The 23,647-nt window shown below is 43.4% G+C and overlaps 1 protein-coding gene and 1 pseudogene across 10 annotated transcripts; one reads left to right on the forward strand and one right to left on the reverse strand.

Annotated features, from left to right (window-relative positions):
- Window positions 1-2,701: 2,701 nt before the first annotated feature.
- ZNF140 (zinc finger protein 140) lies at window positions 2,702-23,353 on the reverse strand. Of its 10 annotated transcripts, none has more exons than XM_045457164.1 (6): window positions 23,220-23,353; window positions 22,105-22,155; window positions 21,199-21,279; window positions 19,783-19,909; window positions 18,179-18,277; window positions 2,702-4,968 (listed from the first exon to the last, which is right to left on the reverse strand). In XM_045457164.1, the coding sequence occupies exons 4-6, from the start codon at window positions 19,814-19,816 to the stop codon at window positions 3,809-3,811; spliced, it is 1,293 nt and encodes a 430-aa protein (XP_045313120.1). In that variant the 5' UTR covers window positions 19,817-19,909; window positions 21,199-21,279; window positions 22,105-22,155; window positions 23,220-23,353; the 3' UTR covers window positions 2,702-3,808. The 10 variants fall into 10 exon arrangements, with proteins under 10 accessions (XP_045313120.1, XP_045313118.1, XP_045313119.1 ...); XM_045457162.1 differs by having other exon boundaries at window positions 21,199-21,602; XM_045457163.1 differs by having other exon boundaries at window positions 22,345-23,353.
- Window positions 16,110-16,219, forward strand: LOC123588631 (annotated as a pseudogene).
- Window positions 23,354-23,647: the final 294 nt, after the last annotated feature.

Consider the following 23,647-nt stretch of genomic DNA (forward strand, 5'->3'; position numbering starts at 1 on the left):
GTTGAAAACATTAGAAGTAGCAGTTGAATCCAACCTGATAGTAACATCACATTCATTTGAAGAGAGAACAGTAAAAACTGGTACACATTCTACACTCACAACAGCACGACAGCTGCATCTAGGAGTTGCCAGATGTGGACAGTCATTCAGCTGTAGACCTAGCTTGACAGTATACAATATAATTATTCCGAAGGTAAAGTCAATTCAGGAAGATTTCCCACAGTAATTATACAGGAGTCATATTCCAGAAGATACCATGTGTTATGTGAATGACTACCCAATGTGCTCTTCTATAAAGGATAGACCTATTCATTTGGAGTATGATGCTTTTATACTATATGGATAACTGAATAAAGGACAACAGAATAATGAAAATACTGTGTCTGTCTCCGTTCAAATAATGGTTGCATTCCTGAGCATGTTTCACTAAACTTTGCACATCTCGAATATGCAATCCTAAGAAAATTGTGTCTGAAATACAAACTACTACATAGATCAAAATGCTTTAGCTGGGGATCACCTGGTTGACTCAGTCAGTTAAGCACCCAACTCCTGATTTTGACTCTGGTCATGATCCCAGGATCATGGGATAGAGCCCCACATTGAGCCCCGTGTTGAGCTCTGCACTGGGCACAGAGCCTGCTTAGGATTCTCTCTCCCTCTCCCCTTTCCTTGCTCATTCTCTCTCTCTCCCTCTCTCTCTCTCAAAAAAAAAAAAAAAAGCGTTCAAGCTGGATGTTTACCCCCTCATGTGTATTGAGATGGTCATACTATAGATCACCATTGTTTCTGTCTCAAGCATACAAATAGGAACTGAAATAATATTATGTTCTACAAGTGACCTAAAATGCAGTATCGGGGTGTCTGGGTGGCTCAGTCAGTTAAGCGTCCGACTTCAGCTCAGGTCATGATCTTACAGTTTGTGGGTTCGAGCCCCGCGTCAGGTCCTGTGCAGACAGCTCAAAGCCTGGAGCCTGCTTCAGATGCTGTGTCTCCCTCTCTCTCTGCCTCTCCCCCGCTCATGCTCTGTCTCTCTCAAAAAGAAACATTACAAAAAATGAAGTGCAATATCATCCATACGTTTTTCTCCTACCGTTTGCTGTTATATCTTAGTGTGTCTGGCTATTTTTGCAGAATTTCTCCTTGAAAAAGAGGCAACTTTCTTTTTGGGTTTCCGCTACCATTGGAAAGCACTACAGCTTACAAAAAGTGATTATGTTAAATATGGAAAGATGTAACAGATTTGTGTACTAAAATTGAGAAAGAAAGCAACTATGAACCTTGCCAGCACCTTCTTGCTATGACAAATAAAACATACTAACAGAATGCCCACAAACCATTCACTTTCTTTCTTACTTAGTAGTGTCTTGACATCTCTTATTGTATAATCTAGAAACTACGTATTTAAATTTAATTAAAAATAATGGCATAGTTCTTATTTTCGGAAATATCTCAACCACAAATTAATGAGAATACCTTTAGGATGAGTTACATAGTTCAGGATGATGTTGCATGAAGGGAATTTTATGGGCAAATTGTTATTTTTGAAAGAATGATTCAGGCAATTTGGTAAGCTGGGCCACTGCCTGCAAAGGTGCTCCCTGCCTGATTGCCCCACACTTACCTGATCAGAGGCCTCTTATCATTTTTTCTCCATCATTCTTTGATTCTTTCCCTTGCTCCAGTAAGGAGGTCACATTTGATTTAGAAACAGAGAGTCCTGCTTACAAGAGGGAAAAAATAGATACTTCAAGATATTATGGTTCCTCCTACATCCAGACCCAATCTCTTAATATAAAGGCAGAAAAGCTATTACAAGAAAAGCAAAAGCAGAAGGAAACAAGCAAGCCACTTCCCACTTGTACCAATTTTAATTCATTCTCTCAAGAATATGGAGAAGGAATCCAGGTGGGCAATTTAAAGCCCACTCCCTATTTCCTAAAGAGAAAGCAAAGATACCTAAGTTCAGGTTCTAAATTTGCAGGAATAGTAACCTTGGATGAGGTTCCCATAGTTCTCAGTCATTATGTTCCCATAGAACTTCTGCTCAGGGTCCAATCAGCCCCTTCCTCCTGAGACAAGTCTATGGCCACGTCTCAATGTTACAAACCTCTAAAATGATAAATACATTTGGGGCGCCTGGGTGGCTCAGTTGGTTGAGCTTCCGACTTCCGCTCAGGTCACGATCTCACCGTCTGTGAGTTTGAGCCCTGCGTCGGGCTCTGTGCTGACAGCTCAGAGCCTGGAGCCTGCTTCGGATTCTGTGTCTCCCTCTCTCTCTAACCCTCCCCCACTCATGCTCTCTCAGTCTCAAAAATAAAATAAAACATTAAAAAATATTAAAATGATAAATACATTTTTGTTCACCAAAGACCCCCATATGGTGCTAGGAAAATAATGCCATGCACACCAAAGGAAAGGGAGGATTTGTACCACGGAGTTGTTCTGGTAGAGATTGAGGCTTGGAGAAAATTATTAGGCAGCAGCGATGTATGTCACAAGGAGTAGGAGAGAAAAATGCCAGCCTCTCACTTTGTGAAAGATTTACCCATACATGAAAAAAACAGACTTAAATAAGGCACTTATTCAAGTGCTAAGTTGCATATTATCTACACTAAATGCAAGGTAAGTTCTTAAAAAGAGGCAGACAGATGCTTGAAAGATACACCTTTAACTGGGACATTAAAAAATGGGCAAGGTGTACATGGAGATTGAAAACATCATCTGATTTATTTTGACAAATACGTGCTTACAAAAGAAATGTTCCTACTGTAAATGGAACAAGAGGAAAAGTACCTTGGCATTTTCCTGTGACACACCTTATTTACATTTATTTCAGACTAAAACAGGTCTAGTCATATTCAAGGATAAACATGAGTTAGCATAACCTTAAATCTAAATTGTCTCACAGTTAAAGCCATAATATATTAAAAAGGTTTCAGTAATCATGTATGTTTCAACAAAAGCGCACTACTCTTGTTAGTGATATCGATATTGTGGTAGTTGCATTTTCACAATCACAAATGTGTGGAAAAAACTCTGCAAGTACTAGATTAATTAACTAGAAAATAAAATATTTATTCATAGCTTTTTGAATTTGCTTTAAAGCAAAAATCGCCTCACCCCCAAAAAAAGAAGAAAAAAAAAAGAAAAAAAAAAAAAAACCCTCCCACAGATTCCCTCCAGTATGACTTCTCAGAACTCTTAAGATTTTGCCACACTCATTACAATGGTAGTTCTTGCCCCAGTATAATTCTGTAGTTTGATATAATGCAGAAAGTCACCCTATATTCAGTTCATTTATAGTGTTGTGTTTTCTCTTTAGAAGAGTATTTTAAAACCTAATAAATATTGCATGGTACAAAAAACACTCCTGAATCATTGTGTTTGCATGACTTTGCTTCATTATGAATTTTCTGATGTCCAAGAAAAAGTGCAATCTTACCCACACATTCTGCCCTGTTTGAGCCGACAGATGCAGAATTAGGGCCAATTTCTAATTAAAAGCTTTCTCACATCTAGTGGCCACGTATCCTTGTCTGGTAGGAAGTTACAAATGTAGAGTAAGGGAATCTCACCAGATGAAGTCTTCTCAGTATTGACTGATTTCATCTTCTGATATTACAAAAAGAATGCAAAGCTATTAATGGCTTTCCCACATATTCCTAGGTTATTTTTTCTCCAGGATGTTGAATCAAGTATGACCCATTTTTCTTCACATTGAACATATTCACATAAGGCTTCTTTCCAAGAATCCTTTGAAGTCAAAGTTAAGGCATTAACTGTTTGCTTTTCTTAATCCATATTCTTATGTTTTCGCTATAGCATGAATTTCTTTGTGTTCAGTAAGGAACGAGTGATAATTAAATGAATTCTCATATTCGTAAGGGTTCTCTAGAGTGTGTGTTCTCTGATGTTTGGCAAGGTTTGAGCTCCAGCTGAAGGACTTATTGCAAAACTTACATACATAGGGCTTCTCCCCAGTGTGAGTTATCTGATGTAGAATGAGGGAAAAGCTCCGGCTAAAGGTTTTATTACATTCAGTACACGCATAGGGCTTTTCTCCAGTATGAATTTTCATATGTTGCATAAGGGATGCGTGCCACGTGAAAACTTTACCACAGTCATCGCATTCATAGAGCTTTTCTCCAGCATGAATTCTCTGATGTTTAATAAGGAATGAGTGGCATCGGAAGGCTTTCCTACACTCATTACATTCATAGGGGGTTTTGGTAGTATGGATGCTCTGATGCCGAGTAAGGTGTGAAGAACGGCGAAATGCCTTCCCACATTCAATGCATTCATAAGGTTTCTCTCCGGTATGTGTAATCTGATGGCGAATGAGTTCTGAGCCACTGCTAAAGGCTTTCCCACATTTCCTACATATATACTGTTTCTTTCCTATATGAATTCTCTGATGTCGAGTGAGGTTTGAGGCACGGCTAAAGGCCTTTCCACATTCAGTACATTCATAGGGTTTCTCCCCAGTATGTGTTCTCTGGTGTTCAATGAGGAATGAGAGATAACTGAACGTTTTATTACAGTCCTTACACTCATGGGGTTTCTTTCCAGTATGTATCATCTGATGTTTCACAAGGTTTGAGATCTGGCTAAAGGTTTTGCCACATTCCTTACATACGTATGGTTTCTCTCCAGTATGAGTTCTCTGATGTAGCACAAGGGAAAAGCGCCGACTGAAAGTCTTCCCACATTCATGACATCCATGGGGCCTCTCCACGGTATTGATACTCGTGTGCTGAGACAGGGCTCCCTGATGAGACACTGTTCCTTGCCGGATACACCCCTGATTTCCTTGCATCTGAGTATCTTCCTCGAATTTCCAGCCTCCTTTAAAACTGGAATATTCAGGGCCGTGGCTTAGAATTCTTTCCACTACCAAACACTGGGGTGAGTCATCTTCATAAATGACATTTTTTTGAGAAAACTCTTTGACCTCATGATTTGGTTCTGAAAATGAAAAAACAAAGCGGTTGTTTCTCTTTTTTTCTGTGTTGAGTAAGATAAAGCCACTCCTCACTTTTTTAATGAGAGGTTTTCAAAAAAGGCATCTCAGCAGTGCATAGCTTTCACAGTTTTTGTAGTTCTCGTGGAGACTGAAATCAGAACAGTAAGCCCAGAAATTCAGAACATATCAGAGGGGAGATGTAGGTAAATAACAAGAAAAGCTAAGTAGAAGTAACTGAAGAGGGAGGATAAAACAGAACACGAAGATAAATAATTGGGAAGGATGTTTTAGTCCTCAGCTCCACTTAAACTTTATCTGAGGCCAAAATGACTTGAGAAAGACAATTTCATAATGCTGCTAATAAACTACAAATGTTCCTCACGTCCCACAAAGACATCACACTCTGTTTACTTAATGCCTTTGGAACACCTTACAGTAACTTATTCTAAATGACCAAATAAGTAAAAGGTACCTCTGACAATGACGGTCTATGACCCTCACTCTAACTCTACTTTCCAAACTGACAGCCGCCACTCTACTTTGGTATAACAGTGTCTTTCCATCAGATGCTTTTGATAGATAAACATAGGCCCCGATTTTCTCCAGGCTAACTTTATCATTTTGGGGGGGGAAGAGAAACTATAATATGAATAATATGAAGACTTTTTAAAAAATATATTCACTTATATCCTAATTCTTAGGAAATATGTAGGAGTAAAAGGCCATGATGTATGTAACTTATTCTCAGATGTTTCAAGAAAAAAAGCATATACCAAAGGATAGAACAAACAAGGTAAAATGTCAGCAGTAGGTAAATTTCAGTAACAAGCTTGTGGTTATTCTTTATACTATTCTTGCAAGCTTTCTGTAAGTTTAAAATTATATCCAAAAACACATTAAAAACTTCATTTTCCTCTAAAACACACTTTGACATTTATTTTGTTTGAGGGGGTGCTTTTATTATCACTGACCATAAGCTTCTAGGAAATATAAATAGGTCTATTGCTTTAATACATATCTGAACAAAGGATCAAGATCTATATTTATAGGGTAGGCATGTAAAAATGAAAGATTAGGATACAGGAAAGAGTGAAATAACAGTTAAGAAAATGATCTCAATAAAGCAAAAACATTTTTTTTTAATGCTTATTTATTTTTGAGAGACAGAGAGAGAGCACAAGCAGCGTGGGACAAAGAGAGAGGGAGACAGAGAATCCGAAACAGGCTCCAGGCTCCGAGCTGTCAAACAGAGTCCGACACGGGCTTGAACCTGCAAGATCATGTCCTGAGCTGAAGTCGGATGCTTAATCAACTAAGCCACCCAGGCGCCCCAGTAAAGGGAAAATCTCACATTACTTTCCTGACTTCTCTATAAACCAATCTCATATCTACTGAGCACCTCAGTAAGAGCCCTGGGGATATAAACTGAATAATTCTTTTCATGAGATGAGAAATTAAATAGGGAGACAAAGAGGACACAGAAGAAAACAATTAATAATGTAAGAAAGGAGTAAGTTCATTATATTTAGAATAAAAATTGTATAAAAGATCAGAAACAACACATAAAAATCACTGCAACAGATAAAGGCTTCATTCAGGAAATTAGTTGGGAACTGAAATATATTATAAGTCAGGTGAACCTAGATATTTCATGATATTAGAAAAAGCCATTGATGTTAACTGCACAGAGTTAGTATATTATCTGCCATATGGTTTCCCAGACCATTGAGAGTCAAAAGCACAACCAAGAAAATTAGGTACAAGACATAAACAGAACGCTAATTATATATTCCTCACCCCCCTCTTCCTTCACCCAACATCACCTCCCCTTCTTCCATCGCCTACTATGCCCACACGCTTTTTGGTAATTCCCAAATGGATCCGCTATAACAAAGCACTTACACTTATTAAAAGCCTAAAGAGATACAAAGATTCATTCTTAATGTAACAAAGGGTTCCTATGATAAATCAGCACCTAATATGCTCAAAGCAAAAAATTTTAGATGCACTGACTCTCTTCTCATGAAAAAAAAAATCCTCTATCACGTTACTTAAGATCATTGAGGAAGTACTTCACGTACTACAATGCTGACAGAAAAAAATCCACCAACCTAGAATTGTGTACCCTACAAAATTATACTTCAAAGGTGAAGGAGAAATAAAGATTTTCTGAGACAAAAACTGAGGAAACATACCATCAGGAGATATGCCTTGCAAGATCCAACACCCATTCATAAAAAAAAAAAAAAAAAAAAAAAGCTCAACAAATTAGGAATAGAGTGGAATTTCCTCAAGCTATAAAGAACACTAAAAAATCTACAGGTAACGTCAGACTTAATGGTGAAAAATCTGAAGCTTTCCTGCTAAATGTGAACACAGGAAGGATGTCCCTTCTCAGCACTGCCTTTCAATGCCATGATGGAATTCTTAGTTAATATAAAAAGACATGAAAAGGGGGTGCCTGGGTGGGTCAGTCAGTTAGGCGTCTGACTTCAGCTCAGGTCACGATCTCGTGGTTCATGAGTTCAAGCCCCGCGTCAGGCCCTGTGCTGACAGCTCGGAGCTTGGAGCCTGTTTCCAATCCTGTGTCTCCCTCTCTCTCTGCCCCTCCCTGGCTCATGCTCTGTTGGTCTCTCTCTCTCTCTCTAAAATAAACATTAAAAAAAAAAAAAAAACGAGGGGAACCTGGGTGGCTCAGTCGGTTGAGCGTCCAACTTTGGCTCAGGTCATGATCTCATGGTTTGTGAGTTCGAGCCCTGCGTCGAGCTCTGTGCTGACAGCTCAGAGCGTGGAGCCTGTTTCAGATTCTGTGTCTCCCTCTCTCTCTGCTCCTCCCCCACTCGTGCTCTGTCTCTCTCTCAAAAATAAACATTAAAAAAAAACCACATAAAAAGTAAATAAAAGGTATACAGATTGGCAAGGAAGAAATAAAACTTTTTTTTGGCAGATATCAGTATTATCTATGCAGAGATTCTGAGAAAACTTACCAAAAACCTGGAATAAGTAATTATAACAAGGTTGCAGGATACAAAGTCAACGTACAAAAGTCAGTCTTTCCCATATGCCAGCAATGAACAAATGCAGTATGAAACTGAGACATTACTATTTGTATTAGCATACCAAAAAAATGAAATACTTAGGTATAAACCCAATAGAACATGTACCAGATTTGTATGAGGAAAACTACAAAACTCTGATGAAATATATGAAATAAGAAGTAACAGGAGAGACAGAAATATTCCACATTCATAAGAAGCCTCAATATTGTCAAGATGTCAATTCTTACCTGTGGGAAATAAGCTTAGGAATCCCCCGGGCTTACACCAAAGGGTTACAAAGGCATAAAGAAGGACAAAGCCATAAGATGCTCACACCCGAGTTTGGGTAATAAGATCAGGACCCCAGAACAGGGAGGTGCAAAGGCACCCCAGAATACAGAGGGAGGGGCAAAGGCGAGGGGGAACAGCGAGGGGGTGCAGAGCCCCCAGAATAGAGAGGGAGGGGAAAAGGCCCCAGAATAGGGAGGTGCAAAGGTACCAATATAGAACAGAGGTATGTGAAATAAACAAGATTAGGCATTCAGGGCAGAAGTGCCCCCCAATTTAGTACTATAGCAGAAAAGAGGGAAGGACCAAGTTAGATAAACAGGTAAATTGGGCTAAAGACGCTACTCTGCGATGCAGGCAAAGTTGCCCTGAGCGGAGATGGTTAACAAAAGAAAAGGTGCCTTGTCAACCCCGAGGTTACTCGCCCTACCTGTCTCATCCCCTAGGCTGAGATAAACAGAGGTGGTGCCCCATGTCCACTGTAAACAACCTTCCACCCCGCCGCCCGGCGCCAGGATTTTGTTTTGTATTAACCCAAACACCTAACCCCAAATATCTTCAAGACCCCCCTTCCACCACGTCCATGAATTAATGTTCACAGATTCATTGTCACTTTGTGCACATCCGTCACCATGTTAGCCTTCTGATCCCAATAAAAATGGGGCAAAGACCCTTATTCGGTGCTCTTGTCTATTCCCAGACATTAGCCATCTCTCGCTTTAATCCTGTATCCCGCTCCTTTGCTAGACAAGAGAGAACTTTAGACTTAGGGTCTACAACACTTACCAACCTGATCTACAGACTCAATGAAATCCCAGAAAGCAATTTTATAGATCTCAACAAACTTATTCTAAAGTTTATATTGAGAAGCAAAAGACCTAGAATACCTAACAGAGTATTTAAGGGAAAGAACAAAGTCGGAGGACTGATACTACCTAACCTGAAGACTTACTCTAAACTTATAGTAATGAAGACAGTTTGGTTCTAGAGAAAGACAAGTAGATCAATGGAACAGAGTAGAGAACTCAGAAATAGACCAGAATAATTATAGTCAACTGATCTTTGACAAAGGAGCAAAGACATCTTTTCAACAATGGAACAACTATGCATCCATATGCATTAAAATGAATTAAGACACAGACCTTACACTCTTGACCAAAATTAACTCAAAATGGTCATAGACCTAAATGTAATACACAAAACTATAAAACTCCTAGAAGATAACAAGGGGAAACCTAGATGACCTTAGATATGGCAATGGCTTTTTAGATACAACAACCAAAAGCATGATCTATGAAAGTAATTGACAAGCTGGATGGACTTCATTAAAAAAAAAAAAAAAAATTTTTTTTTTTTTTCAACGTTTATTTATTTTTGGGACAGAGAGAGACAGAGCATGAACGGGGGAGGGCCAGAGAGAGAGGGAGACACAGAATCGGAAACAGGCTCCAGGCTCTGAGCCATCAGCCCAGAGCCCGACGCGGGGCTCGAACTCACGGACCGCGAGATCGTGACCTGGCTGAAGTCGGACGCTTAACCAACTACGCCACCCAGGCGCCCCTGGATGGACTTCATTAAAATAAGAAACTTATGCTCTGCAAAAACCAGCGTCAAGAGAATGGGAAGACAAGCTGCAAACTGGGATAAAATATGTGCAAAAGACATATCTGTTTAGACCTAGCATCCAAAATATACAAAGAACTCTTAAAACTCAATGAGAAAATGAACAATACAATTTTAAATTGGACAAAAGACCCAAATAGACACTGTACCAAAGAAGATACACAGGTGGCAAGTAAGAATATGGGAAGATATTCGACATCATGTTATGAGAGAATTCTAAATTAAAATGAGATACCAGTACACACTTATTAGAATGGCCAAAATCCAATCCACTAAGATCAAATGCTAGCAAAGATGTGAAGCAACGGGAACTATCATTCATTGCTGGTGGGGATGCAAAATGGTAGAACCACTTTGGAAAATAGTTTGGCAGTTTCTTAACCAAACATACTCTCACCACATGATTCAACAATTGCACTCTTTGGTATCTTCCCAAATTAATTCAAAAGTTATGTTCACACAAAAGCCTGCATACGAATGTTTATACCAGTTTTCTTTAAAATTGCCAAAACTTGGAAGCCACCAAGATATCCTTCAGTAGGAGAATGCAAAAGTAAACTGTACTTCATCCAGACAATAGAATGTTATTCGGCACTAAAAAGACACAAACTGTTGAACCATGAAAAGGTATAAAGGAACTTTACATGCACAATGTTGAGTGAAAGAAGCCAATGTGAAAACGCTAAGTACTGTATGATTCCAACCATATGACACACTGGAAAAGGCAAAACCATGGAGATAATAAAAAGATCAGTGTTTGCCAGGGGTTGCAGGGCGGGGTGGGAGGAGAGGAACACGCAGATCGTGAAGGATTTTTAGGAAAGTAAAAGTATTCTGTATGCTATTAAAATGGTGGACACATGTCATTCATTATACGTTTGTCAAACCCTCAGAATACACACACCACCATGAATGAACTCTAATGTGAACTATGGACTTTGTGTGATGATGTGTCAATCTAGGTTCATCAGTTGTAACAAATGTACCTTTGTGATATGAGATTGTGGTATGGGATGTCCACAGTGTCAGAAGTTGTGGTGGGGGTGGGGTATATAGGAACTCTTTGTACCTTCCACTTAATTTCGACGTGAACCTAAAACTACTTTTTAAGAAGTTTATTAATTAAAAAAAAGCATTACAGTATTTATAGCAAAGAAAGGTTTAGGGTATTTTTATTGCTACAATAAAGACAGGGATATAAGTATACAAATTCACTAGCATTCCTGCAGAAAAGCAATATAACTTGTAAAAAAAGAAACTAGGTAAAGCTGCTTAAGATAAGTTCAACAACATACAGGGAATGCAGGGAGTTTACACGGAAGATTAAAAATTTTAAGTAGCCGTGAGGGGCGCCTGGGTGGCTCAGTCGGTTAAGCATCCGACTTCAGCTCAGGTCACGATCTCGCGGTCCGTGAGTTCGAGCCCCGCGTCGGGCTCTGGGCTGATGGCTCAGAGCCTGGAGCCTGCTTCTGATTCTGTGTCTCCCTCTCTCTCTGCCCCTCCCCCGTTCATGCTCTGTCTCTCTCTGTCTCAAAAATAAATAAAAAACGTTAAAAAAAAATTAAAAAAAAAAAAAAAGAAGAAGCTGTGAAAATAACTCCCATATATGTACTTTAGCTCAGTATCGGCATCTGGGAGCTTGTTAAAAATACAAATTTGGGGGGCACCTCGGTTAAGCCAGTTAAGCGTATGACTCCTGGTTTCGGTTAAGGTCAGGATCTCACGGTTTCATGAGTTTGAGCCCCACATCAGGCTCTGCACTGGCAGCACAGAGCCTGCTTGGATTCTCTCTCTCCCTCTCTCTCTACCCCTCCCCTACTCGCACTGTCTTTCTCTCTCTCTCTCTCTCTCAAAATAAATAAACTTAAAAAAATGCAAATTCTTGGGGCGCCTGCATGACTCAGTTATTTAAGCATCTGACTCTTGATTTCAGCTCAGGTCGTGATCTCATGGTTCGTTGAGATTGAGCCCTGTGTCACTGTCCTCGTGGAGCCTGCTTAGGATTCTCTCGGCCTCTCCCCCACTCACGCTCTCTCACGTGTTCCCTCTCTCAAAATAAATTAAAAAAATAAAAAATGCAGATTCTTGGGTTCTAAACCAAATGTAATGACTTAGATCTTTCCAGAGTAGGGTCTGAAATATGTGCTTTAAAACTCACAAAATGACTGAAATTTGAGAAGCATTGTGATCTCTTTAAGCTCCAGAATGACACCCAGTTACCTACTGAACTGATATATTCAAGTATCCCACAAAGCCCCAAAACTCAGTCACAAATTGACAGTCTTTCCTTCCCCTTCACTTTTTTTTTCCCCCCAGTAACGCCATGGAGAGTGCTGTCAACTACGTTTCCTCAGGCTTCTCCAGGTCCCTTTGAGTCCACTTCCTTAGTTTGTTACCAACCTGCGTTCCTCCACTCATTCCCTGGACCCCTCCATACTTCATGTGATGATTACATCCGGCCGAGGTCACGGCAACACCTCTTAAATGAGAGCTGTTTCCTAGTCTTGCTTCCGACAAACCTGTTTTCCAAACGTTAGCGAAGATAAAACGCTCGCCTGCCTAAAATCTTTTAATGACTCCCTAATAGGGAGGAGCTCTAGGTTCATTAACATGGCTTGTAGAGCGCCTGCACGATCTGACCGATGTTTTCCCTAACCATCCTTAATCCCCACCATTTTCCTCCTTTTACTTTACTTTATACTCCTGTTCAATCTAGACTGAACTTCCTATTCTCATTTTATTAGTATCCTCTTTCTACATGCTATAACTTTGCTTTTTTTTTCCACTTACAAAACACAAGATGAACGGTTCCAGTCGTGTAAAGACGGAGTTCGTGCACTCTGACCTGTCTCTCCTACTGCATGTAGGTAAACGCTGTGCACAGAATGCACATCTAAGAGCCCTAAAAAGTAAAGGGTAGCAAGGTGATTAGAGAAGGAAATCAGACCTTAAAGTAACAGTGAACTGGTGGTGAGTGTCTTAGGTTTTTTTCCCCCTCCAAACTCTCCAGGCTTAAAGCCAAAGGCAGCATGAAACCAGGAACTCTGCAGTAGGTATGAGGAGAAAGAGCTCCCAGAGAAGCCTCTATTTCTGGTCTGAGGAATGGGAAAGAGGGTCTATACTAGTCAGAGAGAAATCTTATCTTTTGTCTGTTCGTTTCCCATTCCTGCCTAACCCCAAGTCATCTAGCAGCAGTGGTGGCCATACAGGCTCTTAAAACTCTATGAAAGGAGTTTTCTCTCTCAGCAGAAAAATGCGTGTTCCCAAGAGCACAGGGATCCCACCCATTTTTATTCTTTTTCTCCCTGTCTCCTTGTTACTCAGCTGCACAGGCAGACACAGTTGCAGGAAATACAGAGCAGAGGGGAAACTAAAGGTCTGCCTTTCTCCCCAGAAGACTTGAAAGAGGGGGGCCTGGGAGCCAAAACGTGTAGGAGAGGTAGCTCAGGAAAGTGCTCCCGTAAAGTTGTGTATGAAATCCTGGGCTCATCCCTGAGTTGCACGTGCATGGATCTGACCCTGCACCACACACTAGAAACTGTGAAAACGGAAACAAAGGGGAACAAACCACGCAAGTTCGGAAAGGCCAGTAGGAGGTGCACGTGCGAGACAAGTACAACAGACCCACAAAGCCTTTAAAGACAGGGCTGTCCCGGAGCCGCATACGTAGGAGAGAGGTTAGAACTGACGGCTTCGAACTTGCTTAAATACAATTAACATCTCAATGTGACTTAAACAAGACCCAAAGTCTTAAAATACCAAATGAATACATTACAATGAAAGTTACAGGACATACAGAGAAACAGAAACGTTTCATTATCCTGCAGGGCAGGACAACCAGCACGCGCTTGGGACGCATTTACGTATGGACAGTGCACTTAAAAAAAATACTAGGGGCACCTGGGTTGGCTCAGTCAGTTAAGCAACTGACTCTTGATTTGGGCTCAGGTCATGATCTCACAGTCATGGGATCGAGCTCTGCGTCGGGCTCAGTGTGGAGGCTGGAGCCTGCTGGCAACTCACCCGCTCTCCCTCTCTCTGTCCCTGCCCCGCAGCGTGTGCTCGCTCACTCACGTTCTGCCCCCCCAAAATTTAAAAACTTATATGAATAAATAATTTTTTTTTTTTAATTTTTTTTTTTTTTAACGTTTATTTATTTTTGAGACAGAGAGAGACAGAGCATGAACGGGGGAGGGGCAGAGAGAGAGGGGGACACAGAATCGGAAACAGGCTCCAGGCTCTGAGCCATCAGCCCAGAGCCCGACGCGGGGCTCGAACTCACGGACCGCGAGATCATGACCTGGCTGAAGTCGGACGCTTAACCGACTGCGCCACCCAGGCACCCCTGAATAAATAATTTTAAAAATACTAGGCAAAACTGTTATTTTGGTATGAAAAATGACATTTTGCTCATGTAGGAAATGTCCCATTTATTCATCGACAGTGAAGTACTGTAGAGTGAAATGTTGAGATGTCTATAATTTACTTTTTTTATTATTAAAAAAAAAATTTTTTTTAATGTAATTTCTTTTGAAAGAGAGAGAGACAGCATAAGCAGGAAAGGGGCAGAGAGAGAATCCTAAGCAGGCTCCATGCTGACAGCACACAGCCCGACACAGGGCTCAAACCCACAAACCATGAGGTCATGACCTGAGCCGAAATCAAGAGTCAGACGCTTAACTGACTGAGCCACCCAGGCGCCCCTGTAATTTACTTTTAAATTATTCAGCAAAAAAAAGGGTGCCGTAAGGCAAATACAGTAAAATGTTATCCATTATTAAATCCATGACTAAGACTGAATAGATGTATGCAAGGATAGAAAAAGAGAGATTCACTAAAGAACAGAGAACCCAGAAACATACACAAAAAATGGTATTGAAGTTATGACAAACTGAAGACAACAAAAGGAAAGGACAGACACATCAGTATATGGTGCTATGAGAACTGGATCTGCTCGCAGAAGGGATCAAAACTGACGAGTAACTCACATGACGCACAAGAATAAGCTCAAAATAGGCTATGGACCTAAATGTGAATGGCATAAAGACCAGGCTTTTTAAGAGAAAATACAGGAAGATGTCTTCATTATGACCTCATGGTAAGAAACAGTTTCTTAAACAGTCCAACCATAAAGGGAAAGATTGGTAAATCTGACCACACTAAAATTAAGCATTTCCATTCATCAAAAAAGTTACTAAGGGGGAAAGTAGGCCACATGTGAGAGAAGATATTTGCAGTGAGTGACAATAATTAGCAAAGAATCTGAATCTGAGATATGTAACTTCTACAAAGCGGTAAGAAAAAGGTAAGTCATCCAATACATGAGCAAAAACCTTCAAGAGGCACTTCACAAATGACAGTGTCTAAATATCCCATAAACACACAGAATGGTGCTCAACCACATTAGTAATCAGAGAAATGCAAGTTTATGACAGGCGGGGACACTCACCACTATCCTAACGAGGAGGACACAGAAATGCAAGCTTAAGCCACAAGCTACCACTGCACACTCTTCTGAGAGTTGAATATTATGGTGCCGAACTTCTGGGCATTGGTGAGTTTGGGGAACAAGAGGACCCCACATACAGTGTTTGTGAGAACGTAAGTCAGTAAAAGCCTGTGGAAAACATTTTGGCATTAGCTAATAATGTGAAGGAGGGTCACTGTCCTCTGACCTAGCGATTCCAGCCCTAAATATCACCCCAAGAAACCCGTGCCAGGATACAGGGACAATAGTAACACTGCCTGCGACAGCCCTAAAACGCAAACAACCCAAGAAGGCCTCAATAATAGAATAAATGGGGGAAGGCTTAGCTGTACAATGAAACGACCTCTAGGGTAATATGCAAAAGGCATAAATCTTAAAAGTACTTTTCAGAAGCAAATCACAACATATACATTATGAACCCCTCTATGTAAAGTTCACAAACATACAAACCTAAACTATAGTGATTACAGACACAAACAGATGACAAAGCTATAAAGAAAACAAAGTAAGTTACTCCCATTAAAGAGAAGGCTGCCTTTGAGTGGGGGCAGGAGTGAGCACTCAGAAAGTTCTTAGGGACCTGGCAGTGTTCTATTTACTGACCTGAGTGGTGGTTACATGGGTGTCTTAGTAATTGGTTAAGCTGCAGATTTATGTTTTATGCATTATTTCTGTGTGATATTTCACCTTTCAAAAATGTACTGGACTGCAGCCAATTAAGCCAACCGTGCTGTCTCCCCATGGGGCCTGGTTTGCAGCCTCCTCAGTCGTATATGCAGCCTGTTGCTTCTATGAGTTGCCTTAGAGGAGGCAGTCCTTTCCAGTGGACCTTCATGTCTGACCTCATGCTATCCCCAATCTGGGCTCCAGACAGGCACGTGGGGGGACCTTTGGAAAGCCCCAGGGCACCATGGCCAGGGTCCGCACAGGCCAAATCATGTCCATCCATACCAAGCTGCAGAATAAGGAGCATGTGATTGGCACCGTACACAGGGCCAAGTTCAAGTTCCCTGCTGCCGGAAGAGCCACATCTCCAAGAAGTGGGGCTTCACTAACTTTAATGCGCATGAATTTGAAGATATGATGACTGAAAAAACAGTTCATCCCAAATAACTATGGGGTCAAATACATCCCTAATCGTGGCCCCCTGGACACATGGCAAGCCCTGTGTTCATGAGAACCTCAGCACCACTGCCCCCCACCTTTGTGCCACCAATAATCCTACTCTGTTTGAAAAAAAAAAAGGAGACAGATGTACTAGAATGAACACACAAAAACTGGACAAGCTGTATTAAGGTAACGGAGGGGCACTTCGCCCCTCGGGAGAGCATTAGACTCTCGATCCTTGACGTCATGAGTTCAAGCCCCACACTGGCCACAGAGATGGGTGGAAGTGAGGGAGGGAGGAAGTAGTGGGACTAGCGGCAATTTTTTCCTCCCTTCCCCTATACACAGTTTTATTGGTTTTATTATTTTTACATGTACAAGAGGACACTGTTCTTCAGCTCATACTTAAATGAAGAACTCTCCCTGCATTTGCTCCACTCATGACTTCAGCCCACATCAGTACCTTCCACACCCTCCTGGAAGTCTGCAGCACGTGCAATTGACCACCGCTCTCCCGACAGGTGGAGCTCAGTGTTCCTGACACCTGCTCCCGCTCCCTCACCAGTCCTTCCAAGCCGCTGCTTCCGGCACACGGAGGCAGTCTCCGGTTATCTCGGTGGAAGGTCAGTGTACCTCCAGGAGAGGTTCGTTTCAGAATCAACGAAAGAACTTACAGAACCCTGCCTAAATAAAGAATTTAGGCTCCACAGATCTTCTAGTCTCCTCTCCATAGACTCTTCCAGGGCAGGGCACGGCCATTTGTTTTTAAAGAGCTTCACCAGCCATTCTACTGTCAACTGAAGGTGAAGGTTTTCAGGCACTGCTCAATCTCAGGGCTTCAATTTTTGCTTCTGAGTGTTAAAATTCCCACATCTACATCTCCAACTTGAACTGTTTTCCGTGATCTATTCCAACAGCCTATGCATCTCTTCACTTGGAAATACCATCCTCTACTCACACCAAGCACATCTCCTTATAACTCAGCACTTACTCTCCAAAACTGATCTCTTTCCTGTCTTTTCTGCTTCTATTACTACTATCCCTATCCAAATCATCGAGGCCTAAACAAATAGGAATTCGTTTTTCCTTACTGCTGAACTGACAATCTGAGGACATCGAATGAAATTATTTACAGACCTATTATATCTCACTAGACTATAATTTCTTTGGTGGTTATTATACTTTTTTATATTTTCTACTCTCTGTAGCACCTAAGAGAAAGTCTTTTAAATAAACATTAAAGGAATGTGTGAGTGAACGAATAAAGCCATCAGGTAACCAAAAAGCAACGAATCAGTCTTTCCAAGGTGGCTAACTGGAACAGTAGTACACAGAAAAAATATATACCTTTTAACTTAGGCAACAGAAACAGAGGTCAATTTCAAGAAAGACAGGGAGGAGAATTCAAAAAGAATTGAAAGCCAGAGCCCAGACAGAGCTAACGACGGAAAGAAAGCACACATCTATTTGCAAGAAAGCGGGGAAAGCATAAGATGAGAACTAAAAGCAGACTGGTAAGTGGGTGTGAACGTGGTTCCTTACGGAGCTGTGTGGGCAAGACTTCATAGTCTCCATACCTCTGCTATCTTTAAGGGAAAACTTTCCAACCAACATACAAAAAAGTATTGCATTCTCATTGGTTAGTTGGGTTGTTATTAACTTACTCACCTGAAAACAGATCTCTTCTCACACCTCTTTTCTCCAACCAGGGCTCTTTCCCTTGCTCCAATAAGGAAACCACATATGGCTTAGAAACGTTAAGACCTGCTTGCAGAAAAGGAAATAAATTCAAAATCAGTCCTTCAGTCCCTAGAAGAGGAGCCATTAAAAGAAATGCCAAGGGTGCCTGGGTAGCTCAGTCAGTTAAGCATCCGACTTCAGCTCAGGTCATGATCTCACAGTTCATGGGTTCGAGCCCAGCGTCAGGCTCTGTGCTGGCAGCTCGGAGCCTGGAACCTGCTTCGGATTGTCTCTCTTTGTCTCTCTCTCTCTCTCTCTCTCTCTCTGCCCCTTGCCTGTTCATGCTCACACGCACTCTCTCTCTCTCTCTCTCAAAAATAAATAAATATTTTTAAAAAAATTTTTTAAAGAAATACCAGATGTAGGAGCACCTGGCTGGCTCAGTTGGTAGGGCATGCAACTCTTGATCTTAGGGTTGTGAGTTTGAGCCCCACACTGCATGTAGAAATTACTTAAAAATAAAATCTTTAGGGGCGCCTGGGTGGTTCAGTCGGTTGAGCGGCTGACTTCAGCTCAGGTCATGATCTCATGGTCCGTGAGTTCGAGCCCTGCGTCGGGCTCTGTGCTGACAGCTCAGAGCCTGGAGCCTGTTTCAGATTCTGTGTCTCCCTCTCTCTGACCCTCCCCCATTCATGCTCTGTCTCTCTCTGTCTCAAAAATAAACAAACGTTAAAAAAGAATTAAAAATAAATAAAAAATAAAAATAAAATAAAATCTTTAGGGGCACGGAGGTGGCTCAGTCAGTTAAGTGTCTGTGTCAGGCTCTGCGCTAACAGCATGGATTGCATGGGACTCTCTCTCTCCCTCTCTCTCTGCCCTTCCCCCGCTCACTTACTCTCTCTCAAAATACATAAATGTTAAAAATAAATAAATAAAATTTTTCAAAAAAGAAATATCTTGGGGCGCCTGGGTGGCTCAGTCAGTTGAGCGTCCGACTTCGGCTCAGGTCATGATCTCACAGTCTGTGAGTTCGAGCCCCGCATCGGGCTCTGTGCTGACGGCTCAGAGCCTGGAGCCTGTTTCCGATTCTGTGTCTCTCTCTCTGCCCCTTCCCTGCTCATGTTCTGTCTTTCTCTGTCTCAAAAATAAATAAAAACATTAAGGAAAAAAAAAAAAAAGAAAAAGAAATATCTACCAGATGTAAACATGAATGCTAAGGATTCAGTGCTTATAATCCATCTTAAAAAGTTAAAAAAGAGGGCCATCTGGTGGCTCAGTCAGTTGAGCGCCCAACTCTTGATTTCAGCTCAGGTCAAGATCCCAGCCTCGTGGGATCAAGCTCCACATTAGGCTCCTTGCTGAACGGGAAGCCTGTTTACGATTCTCTCCCTCCTTCTCCCTCTGCCCCTCCCCACTCACACACTCCCTCTCCCTCTCTCTCCCTAAAATAATGAGTGAATGAATGTAAAAAACAAACAAAAAGAAAACTAACATACCTCCCTTGGGAATATTAAGTCAGAAAACCAAGATTTACAACAGCCGTTCCCAAGTTTCAATTCTGACTTAGAGGAGATAAGAAGGAATACACTTACCCAGTGAAACCAGGTGGCTGTAGTTCTCCAACATCACATGTCTGTACAAATCTCTTTGAGTAGGCTGAAGCCATTCCCACTCCTCCTGGGAGAAGTCTATGGCCACATCTCTGAATGACACTGACCCCTGAAATGAGAAACAGATAACTGCACAACCAGCACCCATGCTCCCAAAGGCCCTGATTAGGAGTGAAATGAGTCTCTGGGGCGCCTGGGTGGCGCAGTCGGTTAAGCGTCCGACTTCAGCCAGGTCACGATCTCGCAGTCCGTGAGTTCGAGCCCCGCGTCGGGCTCTGGGCTGATGGCTCAGAGCCTGGAGCCTGTTTCCGATTCTGTGTCTCCCTCTCTCTCTGCCCCTCCCCCATTCATGCTCTGTCTCTCTCTGTCCCAAAAATAAAGGTTGAAAAAAAAAAAAATTAAAAAAAAAAGGAGTGAAATGAGTCTCACCATGGAGAGTAGACAGTGTATGCACAGAGTAGCAATGGGGGTTTTCAGAATTCTAATTAGTAAAAGCCTAGCTGTTTTGTTTTATTGCATAATTGGAGAAAAGGAAAAAAATAAATACAATTTGTCCTGACATAATTTACAATTTTGTGAAAGATAAAGGATTATACACATGAACAACATGGGTTTCTGCCTTTTGTTGTTCAAGTTCTTAGAATCTTAGAACACTTAATGAATAACAAAGACAGTCCCTTTGTATTCAGTAGGCAGTGTATATTTTCCTTGATAGCAGCCTATTTTAATGAGATCCGGCAAGAATATCTTCATGGTAACAACCGGCTACAGCAGACAGCAGCAGTACCTTTAAAAACGGGCATGCAGGGGCGCCTGGGTGGCGCAGTCGGTTAAGCGTCCGACTTCAGCCAGGTCACGATCTCGCTGTCTGTGAGTTCGAGCCCCGCATCAGGCTCTGGGCTGATGGCTCAGAGCCTGGAGCCTGTTTCCGATTCTGTGTCTCCCTCTCTCTCTGCCCCTCCCCCGTTCATGCTCTGTCTCTCTCTGTCCCAAAAATAAATAAACGTTGAAAAAAAAATTAAAAAAAAAAAAAAAAAAAAAAAAGGGGCATGCACTCAAGTGCAACAGGGTTACCGCCATTCCTGAAAAAAGGGCTATGAAACTTACCGGCGATGTAAGCAGTGTCACAGAACAAGGATACGCAGTAAGAAAGACTCCCCAAGGAAGACATGTCCCCCATCCCAGAATGGAACCAAAAGCTTTCCCCTCAGGGTTAGGAGTAATAATGTGCCCCCACTTCACGGCCTGCTTTTGCACTGCTTCAGTAACCCACAGAACCAGTAAGCATGAGCAGAAATTTTAAAAGGGGTCAAACTAGTAAGAGCTCCAGATGCATGGCAGTTGTATCTTACAGTTAAAAAAAAAAAAAAAAAGTTTTAAGCGATAAAGGTTACTGACTAGTAAAGGAAGCTATTTTCTCAACAACGGAATCTGCAGCACAGATGGAAAGTGGACTCCCCAGCAAATTTGGGAGAGCATCTGGTTTGGAGACAAGCATGAGACAACGTACGTAGGGCAGAGAAGTACAACTAAAAACAGGAACTAAATCAGACAGTTGGCCTTCTTACCCCCACCTCTGTGAAACAACTGCCAGAGATTTTGTTTGCCCCAGCTGAACCCCCCACACCCAGGATGGGTCAGCATCAGAGTCACTTGGGAGTGGCTGTTGAACTGCACACCCAGAGTTTCTGGTTCAGAAGGTGTGGGAAGGGAGCTCATGACTATACGTTTCTAGTTAAGTTCTCACGTGATGCTGATACTGCTGGTCCAGGAATTCCACTTTGAGACCACTGACACAGGTGCTGAAAGGACACGCTTAATTAGAATATGATTGGGGCAGTCGGGTGGCTCAGCCGGTTAAGGATCTGACTCCGGATTTGCGCTCAGGTCATGATCTCACGGTTCCTGGGATGGAGCCCCACTTCTGACTCTGCGCTGACAACGAGGAGCCTGCTTGGGATTTCCTCTCTCCCTCTCTCAAAAATAAACAAACTTTAATATGTACGACTGAGAAAGGGGCAGCTGGAGCGAGGGACAGAGTAAAGCACTCCTCATTCTAACACTGGGAAAAGGAGGAAGAAGTGACCCAACACACCCGCCCCCTCCCCCGCCGGCTCCCGACCTTCCCCCAGGTCCGAAAGCCGCCCACAACCGGACAGCTTCCCGTCAACCTTCCCACGTCCCCTCAGGTCCAGGTGCCCGAAGGGGAGGACCAGAGCAGGGCGCTTCCGGAGAAAGCAAGCCTCTGTCCCCCAGTCCTGAAGCACACAGATGCCCTGGGAAAGAAAAAAGGAAGCAGCTCACCTGAGACATGGCTCGCGGCGGGACCGAGGAGCGCAGGGGGAAACGGCACAGCTGGCAGCGAGAAAAAGCAGCCCTGAGCGCGCGGGCCGTCCCGGAGCGACCGGGCCCCACCGGCTGCGGACTCCCACCGCGGCACAACCACCCACCCACCCTTCCTCGTCACCCAGAGGACCGGGGCCGCCAAAGAGAGTCCCTCCCAGCCACGGTGTGGGATCCGGGGAGCCTAGACCTGACCCGCACCCCGGCACCGCCTCCTGTAACGGGGTCACAGGACGGCGCGTTTCCTCTGCGCCTTTAGCCGGGAGGGGGGGGGGACGAGGCGTTCTCGAGCTGCAGGTGGTCTTCGGCCCGGGCCACCTGGAGGGGATCTCGGACAGAGGGGGCTGCTTTAAGTATCTTGGGCCCAAGCGTGCCAGACTTTCGGATCCGCGTCCGGGGAGAGACTCTACCCGCCACAGCCTCGGACACCAGACCCCCCGACCAGGCCGGGCCGCGGACGACTACACTTCCCAGGACCCACCGCGGCCGCGGGGCCAGGGCAGAGGCGCTCCCATCACCCACCACCAATGCCCGAACGCCCCGCGCCTGCGCACACAGCGCCAGAGCCCGCGGGCCTCGGAAGGCTACACTGCCGAAGACCTAGCGCGGCCTCCCCCGCGAGGGCTGAGGCGCTCCTCTCACGCACTACTACTGCCAGAATGCCAGGCACCTGCGTACGCAGCGCCAGAGCCAGGGGGCCTGGGACGACGACACTTTCTAGGACTACACTGTGGCCCACACACTACAACTCCCAGAATGCCCCGAGACCATTCCAAAATCCCGTTGGCCTCAACTACGACTCCCATAATGCCCCACGTCCCGAGCCTGACACCAAGACTCCACCCTCAGACCTGCTACGAAACCCTAACGGACTGCGGGCCCCAAACTTCCGCGACAAACCACCAGCGTCGGCAGCTGTAGTAAACGGAATTCCCGCGTGAAGGGCTGAGATTCTAAGAGACTCTCGCGCCAGGGCAGCGATGGCTCCCGTCGGCCGAGCCCGGACGCTGCATCCATCGGACGTGACAGGAGAACGCAGCCCCGGGGTGGCCCGGCTCCTCCTCCCAGGTTCCGACCTGCCCCGACGCCCTTCGGAAAGACGAGCTGGAGTAGCTGAACTGCCAGAACGACCTAGGGGCTCCTTTCCTCCCTACGCCGTGCAGGATGCTGTCGTGGCCGCGTAGGGAAGGTTTTGGGGCGCAAGCCAGACACCGCCCTGCCCTTAGAGAGCTCAGGGCCCCAGGGGGAGGGAAGCGGGAGGAGGAACTAGACACTGAAAGAGTCAGCCCATTGAATCCGGGAGCATTGTTCCAGGTGGAGGGAATAGTTTGTGCAAGACTTAAAGGCAAGAAAAAAATGAAGTCCATTATTTAAAAAAAAAAAAAAAAAAAAAAAAGGAAGGAAGAAGAACTCCACTGGCTGATGGTTGCAGAGGGAGAGGTTGGGGGGATGGGCAAAATAGGTGGAGAAGTGGGAGTCACAGAGTTACAGTTATGGAGGAAGT

This window comes from Leopardus geoffroyi, chromosome D3 (genome assembly GCF_018350155.1).
Source record: "Leopardus geoffroyi isolate Oge1 chromosome D3, O.geoffroyi_Oge1_pat1.0, whole genome shotgun sequence".
Classification (NCBI taxonomy): domain Eukaryota; kingdom Metazoa; phylum Chordata; class Mammalia; order Carnivora; family Felidae; genus Leopardus; species Leopardus geoffroyi.